Source organism: Vanellus vanellus (genome assembly GCF_965231255.1).
Source record: "Vanellus vanellus genome assembly, chromosome: 1".
In the NCBI taxonomy this organism is placed as follows: Eukaryota; Metazoa; Chordata; class Aves; order Charadriiformes; family Charadriidae; genus Vanellus; species Vanellus vanellus.
In genome coordinates this window covers 87,978,323-87,993,376 of record NC_138905.1, presented here as the reverse complement: position 1 = coordinate 87,993,376, position 15,054 = coordinate 87,978,323, and the positions used below count along the sequence as shown (strand labels likewise).

The 15,054-nt window shown below is 42.8% G+C and overlaps 1 protein-coding gene across 1 annotated transcript in view; it reads left to right on the top strand.

The window, feature by feature from the left end:
* EPHA1 (EPH receptor A1) overlaps positions 1–15,054 on the top strand; it is a gene marked incomplete at both ends in the record, with an annotated part of 36,935 nt that overhangs the window by 2,976 nt on the left and 18,905 nt on the right. The window contains 2 exons of the mRNA XM_082484328.1: positions 297–364; positions 14,540–14,815. Coding sequence (XP_082340454.1) covers positions 297–364; positions 14,540–14,815 — 344 coding nt within the window. The remainder of the gene's footprint in view (positions 1–296; positions 365–14,539; positions 14,816–15,054) is intronic.

Here is a 15,054-nt window from a genome sequence, read left to right as displayed (position 1 = left end):
GTTGCATTGTTTTGGGGGTGGGTGCGTGCGTGTTACTTGAGAGGAGGGTGGAAGCAAAGGGGTTCTTTTATATGAGGAAAACTTTTTAACTCCTGAACTGCTGCGGCATCTTGTATCTTCCCATCCTTCCTCTAGCCATGCTTTTGAAGGTAAAAGGTCACACAGGCTATGGGGCTGTGGGCTGAAAGAGCAAGTGCAGGCTTTGTCTTCTGTGATAGAACAAGGATGAAGCCATTCCATGGGCCGTATGAGTTGGCTCATTGATTATATTTTCTCCCCACCCTTCTGTTTTTCAGTGGATCTGCTCGACACACGCACTGCGCAGGGTGAACTGGGCTGGCTTCCAGACCCTCCAGAAGTAGGGGTGAGTACACACGGTCAAGGAAGGGGAGCCACCGGGAGTACTAAATGATGGAAAAGCATAATCTGAGCTGAAATTTCATCCTGCCGCCCAAAATCGGGCTTCTGCAGCTCCACCCTTTCCTGGACATTGTATGCTTTGTAAGTCTCTCTCCCTTGCAGCCCTTTCACCTCTGCAGCTTCACCTGCTTGCCGGCTGTTTGAGGTCTAATGCCTCATTGACTTCCAGTAGCTCTTCTGATGCCTGTTGACTTCCAGTAGCTCTCTGTGATTAAACGTGTTCTTGAAATACATTGTTTCCATGAAGTAATAAAACTTAAGGGAAAAAAGGGAAAAAGTCAAATCATCACCCAGTTTTTCACCCTAACACATTACAAATACATCTTATGTCTCCTTTTCCGGGCAATTAGCCATAGCAGAAGTATTTCTGTGTCCAAGTCTCTTAAGAATTTAGAATCTTTGTCTGTTTAGGGTTGTTCTGTCTTTTTCCCTCTTGAGTACTGAACTGAATGATTCAGTTACACATTTTTTAACTCAGCAGCTGACTGAAGAAATAACTGTTAACTCATGGGTCAGCAATCTGGCCTACTGGGTGGGCTGCAAGTTTCTAGGACCTTACACCCAGCCCTAAAGTTGTATTTGGCTCAAACAGCTGATAATGAGAGAGGCATTTCCATTTGTTTCATGACTGTCAAATCGAGTTGATGGAAGTGCTTCAAAATCTACTCCTGAATCCACTGCAAAATTGGACCCCAAAAGACAGCTGAGCTCTCAGCTATTTTTGTCCAAGTACAGCTATTTTGTATGGAGTACAGTTGAGCAGTCCGTCTAGTGTCACAACCTACATTATCGAAGATGGTTTCCTTTGTAACAGAGGCACTATGGGAGTGGTAGAAGGAAGGCACAAAGAGAAGGGAATTCAGGGACTACGCTGCAGTAGTTAGAAGGACATATGTTAATATATAGTCCCAGTGCCTCATCCATGCTCATATCTTAACAGCAAGCCCCAAGCTCTCCTATGGAGAAGGAGTCTTTACCCTTGCTGCTTATAAAGTAGACCTGGATTCAGCCTGTTCCTAACTCATTTTCATAACTTTCCTCCGTAATGCACTGTGGCTGGTTTAAGTTCACCCCAGCCTCCTCCTACTCCTGGTAGTCTTGCTGGGTGAACTGGAGCCAGACAGTGAGGTTCTCCTATACTGGCATAACTGCATTTGTTTCATTCGTACAGCTGGTTTGGTTATTATTATTATTATTATTATACCCTACTCAAAACAGATGCCCTGATGAGACATAAATGTAGATCATGTTTTGCCCATTGTTCCCTTTGTTTTCCCCATCGACTGTCTGTGTGGCAATTTTAACCCAATACTAGGCTGCAGGCATGTTCAGGATGAAATCTGCCCCTTGAAGAGATTGGGGGAAACCACTGGAAAGTGCATTCCAAAAATAATCTGGTAGAAAGAAGACAAAACCTTTGTTACAGAATATCTGATTTTTGCACGATAGGTTCACAGCAGTGCTAGGAGCTGGTGTACCGTTCTGCTTGTGCCACATCTGCTTTTTAAAATATGTATATTTAAAATACAGTAGTTGTAACTGGGAATTGTAGAAGATGATGGAAAACATGGCCTGAGAGCAATCTAAACTAATAGATCAGGATACTGATGACTGATAAACTCACAGAGGATGAAGAATAGATTCATTGACTTCTGATGAGCAACTCTTGCAGGGGTTTGTCTAATTACGTCATTTCCCAATAACTGTTAGGTGGAAGGCTGACAAATTGCCACAAGCAAAAAGGGAACAATGGGCGATTCTCTTGGAATCAGAACTTTGAACAACTGTTTCTGAAACGATTCTTCCAAGATGAAGAAGTAAATATGTTCGGAAGAGAACTGAGATTAATTCATAACACTTTTTTGACACAAAAGAACTAAGATTAATACTGAATAGTCTGACTAGCTTGGTTAGTAACAGGCTGGAAACACCTGAGCTGTATTGCATACAGATTTGAAGGGTATATTTCATGTAACAATGCTACTTGTACCTAACCTCAGATGCCAGAGATCTCCCATCTGTGATCTGGATTTGTGTCAATATGCTTATCACACAGAGGAGGAATTTGCTGTGAGGAATGTTCATGCTGTATATGGACAAGGTCTCTGAGGCATAGCCCAGAAGAGGTTGGATAATTCTGTGGAGGCAGAATCACACCTCTGTTTTCTCCTCACTTTTAGCCAATGACAATGGATGAAGTGGACTGCCATGTGTGGTTGTTTCATGGTCAGACATGGTCTGTATCCAACATAGACAATGCTTCTATTAACACATGCTCAGCCTAAGAACACCAAGCTGTATACCAGTCAGTTTTGGATAGCATGCTTCATTCTTCTGGACTTTTAGAGTACATTGACTGGCAGTGAAATCTTGTCTAAGCTTAAAGATATTCTTTAAGTCAAAGTGTACTTTAATTATTAAAGTGTCTGTAGAAGTTTTTTTGCTAAAAGGTTTGTGCTAGCTAGCTTTGCAGTAGCTGTTTAGAAAGGGTTTCATTCATTTTAGTCTGCTATTGAAAACTAGGTGTATTGGTTTTGCATGGCAAAGTTTTGGTAGCCAGAGGTGGGGGGAGGGTCGGGGTGGCTTCTGTGAGAAGCTGCTAGAAGCTTCCCCTATGTCTGACAGAGCCAACGCCAGCCGGTTCCATGGTGGACCTGCTGCTGGCCACAGAAAGCCCATCAGCGATGGTGGTAGTGCCTCTGGAATAACATATTTAAGAGGGAAAAGTTGCTGCGCAACAATGGCAGCTGGAGAGAGGATAAAATGTGAGAGAAAAAACTCTGCGGACACCAAGGTCAGTGAAGAAGGAGGGGGAGGAGGTGCTCCAGATGCCAGAGCAGAGATCGCCCTGCAGCCTGTGGTGAAGACCCTGGTGAGGCAGGCTGTCCCCCTGCAGCCCATAGGCATTAATGGTGGAGCAGATATCCACCTGCAGCCCGTCGAGGAGCCCATGCCAGGGCAGGTGGATGCCTGAAGGAGGCTGTGACCCTGTGGGAAGCCTGTGCTGGAGCAGGCTCCTGGCAGGAGAGAGGAGCCAATGCTGGAGCAGGTTTGCTGGCAGGACCTGTGACCCCATGTGGGACCCACACTGGAGCAGTCTGTTCCTGAAGAACTGCACCTCTTGGAAGGGACCCATGCTGGAGCAGTTAGTGAACTGCAGCCTGTGGGAAAGACTCAGTTTGGAGAAGTTCATGGAGGACTGTCTCCTGTGGGAGGGACCCCATGCTGGAAAAGGGGAAGAGTGTGAGGACTGCTCCCCCTGAGGAGGGAGTGGCAGAGACCATGTGTGATGAACTGACCACAACCCCCATTCCCTGTCCCCCTGCACCGCTCAGGGGTAGGAGGTCGAGAATTTGGGAGTGAAGTTAAGCCTGGGAAGAAGGGAGGGGTGGGGAGAAGGTGTTTTAAGATTTGGTTTTATTTCTCATTATAATACTCTGATTTGATTGGTAATAAATTAAACTAATTTCCCCAAGTCAAGTCTGTTTTGCCCATGACAGTAATTAGTGAGTGATCTCTCCCTGTCCTTATCTCAACCCATGAGCCTTTCATTATATGTTCTCTCCCCTCTCCAGCTGAGGAGGGGGAGTGATAGAGCAGCTTTGGTGGTCGCCTGGCATCCAGCCAGGGTCAACGCACCACACTAGGCCCTTAAAAATGCAGACTGTAGTTCCTATAATCACTTTCTTATCTTCCTTACCACCCCCACCCTCCCATCATCTAACAAAATCCTTGGTAATTTTTTTGTCTTTGAACTTTTGAGATAGCAATACCAGTTGGGCATGGGGAGGTGTATTTCAGTAGTAGTGGTAGATTCCTGTCTTTTAACAAATGTTAGAGAGTGAATGATGATCACTTTGAAAGTATCAGGAGTCTGGAATTTACTTCCTCTGACATTTCTTTAAGGCTCCCCATTCTGCACAAATAGCCTGGCTACTTCAATTGATTTAAAAAATCACTGAAACTGTCTGAAAAGGACTTCTCAAATGCTATCGCCAACAAATTCAGTTACCAGGCATACTATGGTTGCTTCTTGGCAGCTTGTAAAATAACATTATAAAAAGTTATCTCTATTTTGCTTCCATGTATAATTGCATCAGCTTTGAACAGATGGTGATGAGGAGTCATGTTATCCTCTTCCCCTTTTTCTTTAATAGACCAGGCCCTGAGCAACCTAGCCTAACTTTGAAGTTAGCCTTCCTGTGAGCAGGGGATTGGCGTAGAGACCCGAAGGTCCCTTCCCACCTAAATCTTTCTGTGTTTACATGATAGTTTTGCATTGTTTTTTTCATTAGCGTTCTAAGCTTGCATTTTTAGCCCAGGCACAAAAGGTCCTTCCAGTTTTACCTGATTTAATGTTTTGAACTCTGTAATATCTATTCCCATGGATTTTCTGAATCAGTTTGTGGAGGCCTATGATACAACCTATTGGGCAATCCAGTATTTTTCTTTAGTTGCTGTGATTATTTCACCCCTAGCTTGTGGGCCTATCTTGAAATTTTCCTTTTGTCCACTATTTCCAATTTCTTGTGTGTGTGTGTGAATAGCATTTGCATAATCCAGTCATACTTTCATGAGTATATGTGACTACTTAAGTTCTAAGCCCTTTGTACTGTTGGATGCTGCATACTGGGCCTCTCGATATGACTTGCTGTCTCTATGCTGTTGAATGGATTGTAAGTTTAACACACTTTATTCTTTTTTAGCCAGTGTGGTTTTTTGGGAGGCATGTTTTCACCAGTTCTAAAGCTGTCTTTGCTTGTAAAATTGTCCTTTCTCACAGTAACTTTGTTTTTAAATTGGTTATCTATTATTTCAGGAATCACATGAACTCTGCTACTGCCACTAATTGCCAACCTGTGTCATATTTATTACATACTAAATGTTCAGAAATGCTCAGTTCTCAACTGGTAGCTGGTTTATGGAGCTTATTTTTCCTAAATGATATTCCTGCATGGATCATAGTATTATTAAAGCTTGTAGGTGATTTTCTTAGTCTCCTTTCTATGTGGCTATTGTTCTCAGTCTCCTATACATGGTGAGATGGAGGACGTAATTTTTTCTGCCTATTCCATACTCTTGCTTGCTTCCACACATACTTCAAGGCATTGCTATGAGTTTCAAATTTTCTACCAGGTGTCCCAGTATACATGGCACCTGATGTGCTCAACTTTTCCAAAGTATACCTTCACACAGGACTAAAGATCTGCATTTAGTCCCATTGACCTAATGTATCCCAGAGGATATTCATAAATAGCCACTAACTGCAACTATTGTGGTTCCAAAACCACTTCTTGTGTAGTTCTGCACCCCATGTTTCACAGGAGGTCTGATTGTGAACAGAGCAGCTGCCGAAGCTATGTGAATGCAATTTGAGTAACCCAGTGCTCAGATTTAGTTTTTTTTTACACTGTTATTTTTCTATTAAATCCCAGGCATAGTACAAATTCTGCAGTGCTCAGTTATTTTCTTTAAGTAGTAGACTAGATCAAGTACCTGTGACCTGTCAGCAACTTTTATATCACTGACCACACGATAATGTTTACATGCCTTCAGGTTCTAGCAAGACGAGATACTGTTCCACTGGACTAAGAGGTCCTAGATGTTAATAACAGCTGATGGCTGGTTTCTGTTTCCACCACATCTGCTCAAACAGATAGGCCTGGTCGCAGGAGTTGAATGCACCATTAGCAAGTCTGCTGATGGTACCAAACTGGGAAGTGCTGTTGACTCTCTGGAGGGACAAGGGGCCTTGCAGAGGGATCTAGATAGATTGGAGCATTGGGCTATGATTAATGGGATGGAATTTAACAAGTCAAAATGCTGGATTCTGCTTCTGGGATGGAGCAACGCTGGGCACAAGTATAAATTGGGAGAGGAGTGGCTGGAAAGCAGCCCTGCAGAAAGGGACCTGGGGGTGCTGGTGGGCAGCAGGCTCAACAGGAGTCAGCAGTGTGCCCTGGCAGCCAAGAGGCCAAACCACATCCTGGGGTGCATCAAACACAGCATCACCAGCTGGTCAAAAGAGATGATCATCCTGCTGTATTCAGTGTTGGTGCAGCCTCACCTGGAGTGTTGTGTGCAGTTCTGGGCCCCACAGTTTAAGGATGGGAAGGTCCTTGAACGTGTCCAGAGGAGGGCAACAAAGGTCGTGAAAGGGTTGAAGGGAATGGCCTATGAGGAGCTGTCAAGGACTCTGGGCTTGTATAGTTTGGAGAAAAGGAGGCTGAGGGGTGACCTTATTGTTCTCTACAGCTTCCTGAGGAGGCGAAGTGGAGAGGGAGGTGCTGATCTCTTCTCCCTGGGATCCAGTGATAGGAAGCGTGGGAATGGTCCAAAGCTGCAACTTGACTTCTTTACTTAGATGGTTGTCAAACACTGGAACAGGCTTCCTAGAGAGGTGATTGATGCCCCACGCCTGTCAGTGTTTAAGAGGCATTTGGAAAATGCCCTTAATAACATGCTTTAACTTGGTCAGCCCTGAATTGGTCAGGCAGTTGGACTAGATGATTGTTGTAGGTCCCTTCCAACTGAAATATTCTATTCTATTCTATTCTATTCTATTCTATTCTATTCTATTCTATTCTATTCTATTCTATTCTATTCTATTCTATTCTATTCGTCATGAAGGAAACGTGTTGTGGGCCACACAGCTCTCAACCTGCAAGTGATTCCAGCGCAGCACTCCTATTTCATTAAACCTAGGCAGTTCACTTAATCAGACTTCTTGGTATATTACTCAGACAGTCTTACCTGGAACAAGCCTCAGCCAATCATCTTTTTGTAGCACCCGAAGGCGGTGTGAAAAATAACTGTCAGAAATGCTATTGTGTGCATCTCTTCCCACAACTGTTGACAATGCATGTCCTTTAAGATCTAACTCAAAGGGATGTCATCACCTCTGGACTTGGAATAGAGTAGCAGTATATACCTCAGCCTGCTCTCAATTTAAGTATTAGGAATAGGGTATAAGCTCTTCCAAGGGAACAGGATCTGTATAGAAATAAGGGACAAATGCCTAGTAAAGTCAACAACTAACTGGAAATGGGAACAGCTCTGGCTTCACGGTCATATCCTGACATGTCCTGCTGCTGTTGATATGCAGACTGGTGGAGGTACTTGATGATATTCTGTTAAGTGAAAATTAGTTATTTTGCATGGATTTGGGAGAGAAGTAAAAAAAAAAATAAATGTTATGCATATCCAGATATACTTTACTTTACACAGAGGGGTAACAGGGGGAAGTAAAAAAGTGAGATGAGAGGAAGTGTAAATTAATAACTGTACTGTAGGCCAGATTGCATGAGCCGCCAGCCAGGTAGCTGAGGATGAATTCACTGCCACAGATCCAAGTAGCAATCTCAGCTAGTGAACTCAGCGTTGTGACCTGAAGGGCAGAAAAGACTGAGCCAATGCGAAGATGCTGTACAACCATGACATGCAACACCACGGCTGCTCAGGCACTACAGGGATGACAGCACTGTTGCCTAGCAGCTTCAGGAAGCTGATTCACCCTTTTATAGATGTTGAATGAGAGTGGACAAGGTTCACTGAACTTCCTCACGTCAACACAAAAGCACCACAAGTCAGATGGAGCTTTCAGATGAGTCTGCCCATATAGCAAGGGCCTTGGAGAAGACTAACAGGCTATTTAAAGTAAAAAAAAACAAAAAAACAAAAACAAAAAAAAAACACCAAAACCCCAAAATAACTTTTATTATAATACCAACCAAAATACTGGTGAGTTTGCAGGCAGGCAGGTTAGAAAGGAAAGGCTTTATATCTTTTGTTGCCTGCTGTGTCCTTCTGGATGGACCTATACTTTGAAGTACGATTCTTAGCATCTCAGAGGCAGAGTTGCAGAAAAATGTGCCTATTCCCTCTGATTTCTTGGAAGGTTATTTCTGTTGCTTCTAAGGCCTAGTTCCTGGCTTCTCTGTGCTTGACCTGAAGCCTGCCAGCTCCTCACTGTGAATTTCATGCTGCCATTTCCTGCAGCTTCTTTTCTCCAGGCAGGTTTGATCATCCAAAAGAAAAGGCACAATTACCCCATTCCTGTGTGGGATTCCACCTGATCTATCACTCATCTTTAAAAGGAACCTATGCAAACAGAGCAAGTATTGCCCATCGCCATCAGAGTAATTTCCCAGGTTCTCTGTAAATACTGGAAGTATATTTGACACAACATACAAAACCATAACTCACACCATACAAAGCCCTTTGCCTTGAAAAAAAAAATCACTTCCATTTACAGTGGCTCCTGTGCAATGTACAATGTAATGCAAAAATAACATGAGAGCTAACATTTGCTTTACTGGTAATACAACTTTAGCCAAGAACTCCAAACTTTTAAGATGCACCATCTAATTTTCCACTCCTGTCCTTTTTGTAGTTATTGGTATTGTCAGTGGGTCTTAGCAAAATAGGTATATATGAAACAAGTGTTCCAAAATACCTAGGTGAAATGTTGGACTACAGTATCATTATCCCTCACCTAATAGCATCTGTTGTGACCAGAACTGTTTTCATGCAAGACCTTAATGTGGCCAGACAGTACAGAGAATGAGCAGACAGCAGAACCTGGGTTTGATAAACAGGTTTTGTAATCAATGCGCAGGAGCTCTGTGGCTCACATTAGCACCTTATCTTCCCGTAAGAACCTGAGTACAAGTTAAATTGGAAGGAGATAGGTGGGATGGAGACCTGTGTGCTAGTGCCCTAAAGGACAACTAATTACATAATGCAGTTGCTCCTCCCTAAAAATAATCAATGGATCATTGTGGGGAAAAATATATCATCCCACCCAGAAAGAGATACTGTAGACAAGTAAACATCACTTGCATGTTCAGTTGTGTCAAAGACTCCATGATGATGTGATGAAATCAAACCTTCCTGACCATTGCCAAAAGATCAAAGAAATAAAAGCAGCCTCTTTGCTGTTCTCAGATCTAGAGTTAGAGGACTCATGAAGTTAAGTGTCTAGACGTCACCGCGCTTCTGTCATCATCATCATCTAAATTGTCTTCCACACCAGCAAAAGAACTTGCAAGAGTATTGAGAAACGTTCAGTGAAGGGTCACAGAATCTTCATTCTGGAATACTGTCAAAACACCACTGTGGTGCTGCTATTTTTGACTGGCTGGTCTAGCTATACCTACTGACAGGTTTTTGTGAAGTGTATTTTAGCTGAAGAGAAGCTGTTCATCCTATCATGGCAGGTATCAACGAGATGACTCTATTGTCACAGTCTTTCCTCTGAGGCACTACGCTAAGAATGCAGTACAGCTGAACCTGTAATGTACAACTGCCTTCAACTCTGAATCTATTCCAGGAAATTTTTTTTTCTTATGGTACTATGCAAATGCTACTATACAAAAGTGAAATAGACTCCAAAGGCATAAGTGCTGCCAGGGGAAGGAAATAGAAACTATTCAGCGGTGCATGTTCTGCTAGGTTGTTAAAGGTTTGGGATACCAGTGATGTATCGCTGCTGAGAAAGACTGCTGGTTTGGGGCCCTGCAATTTTTCTTTAGGAAGAGATTCCATGGATTAAAATAGCACCTTGAATTCTGTTGCAAATTAAATAGGAAAGAGATGCACTTGCTAAGCACAGGTACACTGTAGTTGGCTGTACTAACTCAGCTGGTCTTTTCATCTTAGTGCAACTGTCTAAACAAAAGTTAAACAAGTTATTGGTTTTCAGTATAAGAACTCATAACTTTTCCAGTGGAGACACGCATCTTAAATTAGTAACTTTAAGCCTATTGGTGAGATGCTTGCCTTCTGTAAGTCTCTGGAAAGTAGTGCAATGCCTTTCCCCACAGTCTGCAGGCCACAGATTGGAAGCCACTGTGCTAAGCTATTGTGAAGGCAGATGAAATACAGGTCACAGCAGGCAGGCTCTTATCTGAAAGGAGACAGGGCAAGTCCCTGGCAAGCTGGAGATGGAGACAGCATTACTGTTGTGAGCCAGAAGCTCTTCTGAGCCTAATGATTTGCAATACTGTCACTGTCTGTTGCCTCTGTCACCGGTAGTCTACCTCTTTAATAGCAACGATCAAATTTGTATTCGTCATCATAAAAAGTTTGTTGGGGCTTTTTTCCACATAAAAAAGGCTAAAACCAAAAGAGACTGCTCTATTGATGCCTGCAGAGCCTGAGAGGGTAGCTTCAAGAAGACACCCGAACTGTCTCTGTTTCCATCTTATACCTTATGGCAGATCATAGGAAGAGTAGCCCACAGATGGATGGGGGAATCACAGGTTGTCCTAGATAGGCTCCTTGACACAGACTAACCTAGAGAAGGCTCATTTATAGAAAAATCAAAGTAAGCCTTCCTTAGGCTTCAGAGCTTCAAACTGTATAATCAATTCAGAGTCGATCAAGGCAGATATTAAAAGGCATGTACCTTATCTTACCTTTGGATCTTTACTCACAAGGCAGCCCAAGCCAATACTGTTTACTACAAATACCTACTGGCGCCCTTCCAGATTGTCATTCAAGTCATTCTGAACTGCCTTCATAAAGACAGCTCATCTCCACCACTGCTCTCTTTCTATTTAAACCAACCTAGCAATAGGAGGAAAGCTGGCTTCCTTTTTCCCAAACTTGCAGTGTTCTGAGGTTATTGAGATAGTACTTTTGCTTGGACGTATTCATTCACTTAAGACTTAATTGCTGTGCTGGAATTATTTTCTCTGTATTATATCACTAGACCAAGACTTTCAAGAACAAATCTCTGGAACCAAGTGCCTGTGTTAGTATATGGCTTCCTGAGAAATACAGAACACCCTTTTGTTCTCAAATCCAATGGTTACATCCTTAGACTTTTTAGAAAGTCAAGCTCCTAATTTATGGCCCTCTCCTGAATGCACCGGCTTTTGTTTTCTTAGCAACTTTTTAAGAATTCTAAAAGGTTTTAAAAGTTTAAAGACTAGTTTAAAGACAGTTTAAACTTAAACAAGAATTTAAATGTAAATGAGTTTTAAAAGAGTTTTAAAGAATAAAATTTAAACCTTTTAAGAACTCTTTAGCTTGCTTGGAGCAGGGTGATCTGCTAGATGATCTCCAAAGGGTCCTTTCCACCCTGAGTCTTTCTATGATTCTGAATCTCATGAGAAAATTTTCTGTAGCATCATAAAATCACAGTTCACTCACGGCCAAAGTGAGGAAGTCTGACTCCCACTGACCCTCAGTTCTCCTAGAAGAATGTTTCCCATCCTCTGGCCAAACTGATGACTGGAGTAAGGATATAGTTCTGGAATAAAATGGGTAGAAAGTTGTATTATCAAAGGAGGCTGACTCAATGTCATTGGCAGACAAACTGGACAGCCAAGTAATTCATATTGATCGAGCCAGACTTTACCACACATGGTCATTAAGAACATTACATTAAAAATCTGAGGCATACATTTTGATTTTGCAGCAGATTCTTTGAGGATGTGAGACAGTTGCTTAGCAACTTCTGGATTCATCACCCTTTCATTAAGTGTTGTATGTAACAGTTTTCCTCTACTACTTTGAATTTAAAAGCTTCACTGAATAATGAAAAAGAAGTCACAAGCATATTTAACAATAGTTCTGTATTGTTAGCATAAATAATTTCCTCATTTAACTTCCTTTACCCATCAGCAGTAGAGTCTAGCAAAACCAAGTCTGACTCCCTTGTTATTCCTTTGCACCACACTGCATATGAAACTGTGCAATAGTCTCTGCTAAGCATCTTTGCCCTGAAGAGCTCAGTCTGGAAGAAGCTGAGCTGAGCTGAGCTAAGAAATACAGGAGTTAGCAGTTGGATTTTTTTCCAGTAGTAGAGTTTAAAGGAAATTTTTCTGCTAGAGTTGTCACTATTGAAAATGAAATTTTGGTTCTGTATCACTTAAGTTTTGAAAATGGTATATTCAGGACATGCATCACAACAGCTTATGTCTTTTGGTGAGACATGCAAAAATTGCTTTCTGGTGACACTTGTCTGTGGCATTGCCTTAGGATAAACTGCTAATGGAAACTTGTCTAACTCTCGGCCTTCAAATGCAATTATGCATTTCCCATCAGCTTGGTGGAGGCAGACACCCATGGAAAATGCTTCTAAAAGCCAGTCCTAACATTGGCAGTTTCTTTGCTCTTACTCTCCTTTCTAACTTCTTTTCTTCTATTTCAATCTAATTCAGGACGTGTTGTAAATTCAGTTATGTAGCATTTTCCAGAAGTTCTTCAATGAAATAGTGCAAGGGTGATTAAGTGATTGCCTCTTCTGGTTGATCAATTGGAACTGATGAGTCCATTTCTCTCTCTTGCTATCCTAAGACCTTTGACCTCCGGTAAGTGAAATAAGTGTAAATCCTGTGTGGTGCAGTTATATGCCAGCTGGATCAGATTAAGAGGGTGGGGTAACAAGAAGGGAGACACAGATACCATTTGCAGAAATTCCTGGGAGGAGACTGCTAGTATACACTTAGGTAAATGTCTGAAATCAGCCAGATAGGAGCTTGTGCTACCAGCAGGGCTTGCTAGCTTGGAGAAAGCAACTCTGATAGTTTTCAGAGTGGGGCTGTATAGGAGGTGTGCTCTAAGTCGTGGCATGAAAGCAGAGCCTCCTTTGGCACTTGGTGGGTCCATCTCTTGTATTCCACTATCAGAGTAACCTGGTCTGTGAGATGAGAAGCTATGAGAGAGGCTACAGGGTTGTGCTGTGAATACAGAAGGTGGTGGTGCTGGAGAAATGTGTGAGTCTCATGCTCAGCCCTTGAGACTTGACAAGCCCCTACAGTAATATAAAGACTGAGGCCTTGTTTAAATTTTATCTGAACCTGGAGTGTGATTTAAAACCAAGATGCTTAAACTTGTGCCAATACCTATGTGGGCACTTGTTTCAATTTAAATCATAATGAGAAAGGCAGTCTTAGCACAGGAGGGAAAAGGATCTAAGCTATTTTCCCTGTGGACAAAACCCTGCTTTCCAAGTTTTCAGTTTTCATGTGTGACTTACTCAAAAGTGAATATTTTTAGCATTTTGTATCTGATCTGTGGTGAGGAAACAAAAGTAGAACCACATCAAATTCAGCAGAAGTGTGTGTTAAAATATGTATCAAACCCTATTGGATTCATCCAAATACTGAGGTTTTATAACCAGCTGGGCCCATGTCCTCCTCTCAGCCATTATTTGCCCGGGGACAAAACAGAACCTAGTATGAAGTCAGGGAAATCAACCGAGTTCTAATAGTTAAATCAGAGTTTGCAAAATATCACACTTAAAGAAGCATGAACTCCAAATTAATGAGTGCACGCTCTAGCACAGTCCTTCTGCAGCTGACCTTCCCATTGTGCCAGGCCATGTCTTCTCTTACTCCTAAGTGCTGTGCGCTATTTTCAGGGGCAGATAATAGTGTGATCTGATACTTCCTACTCTACACTTTGAATGTAAATGGTGGTAGAGAGAAGTGGTCAATACATGGGAGTGGTGGGGCTTCTCAGTCTAAGATAAGACAGTGTATGAAAGAAAAAGATTGGAACTGATGTAGGATGAAGGGGACATGCAAGGGTCCATGCACTGCTGTTCCCTTCAATTTGTCACAAATCAGGTCCCAATTACAGTATCCTCTTTGCTCCCTGTGTAAAGAGTTTAGGCAGATACAGGGCTCTAGACCAGATGCAGCTTTTGCTCAGGCTTTGAGCCCTGAATGCTATATGGGAATGGATCTTTTAGGCTAGATTTTCACAGAATCACAGAATTATCAGAGTTCGAAGGGACCTCTAGAGATCATCTAGTCCAACTCCCCTGCTAGAGCAGGATTGCCTAGAGCACATTACTCAGGACTGCATCCAGGCGGGTCTTGAAAATCTCCAGGGAAGGGGACTCCACAACCTCCCTGGGCAGCCTGTGCCAGTGCTCTGTCACCCTCACTGTAAAGAAGTGTTTCCGTGTATTTGAACGGAACTTCCTGTGTTCTAACTTGTGCCCATTGCCCCTTGTCCTGTTACTTGGAACCATTGAAAAGAGCCTGGCTCCATCCTCCTTCAACCCACCCTTTAGATACTTGTACGCCATATTTTGTCATATTTGCAGCAAAACTTGTTTCTCACATCTGTCTAAAAATGTTTTCTTTTACCCTGGGAGCAGTGGAGTGAAGTGCAGCAGATGATAAACGGTACCCCAGTCTACATGTACCAGGACTGCAGTGTACTTTCCGAGGGTGACACTGATCACTGGCTTCGCACCAACTGGATTTATCGGGGTGAGGCAGCCTCCCGCATTTATGTGGAGCTAAAGTTTACTGTCAGGGACTGCAAGAGCTTCAAAGGTGAAGTGGTGACCTGCAAAGAGACCTTCAATCTCTACTACATGGAGTCTGAACAAGATGTCGGGATCCAGTTCCGCCGCCCGCTGTTCATCAAGGTTCGTAGCGCTGGGAGTAAAGACTGAGTCATATCTTTCTGCTTAAACTAGTCATATCGTTCAGCTTAAACTAGGTGTGTCTTCCTGGCTGGGGGAGGCCAGGAGAACCAGCACCTGGGGAGGAGCACGGATCATAAGCGTTGTCCTTAGAATAAACTTTGCCCTAAGTGCCCTCTGTGATGCTCAGAGCAGTCTTTGCCACAGGAGGCACAGGCGTTTCCAAATGAGATCAGCCCTCC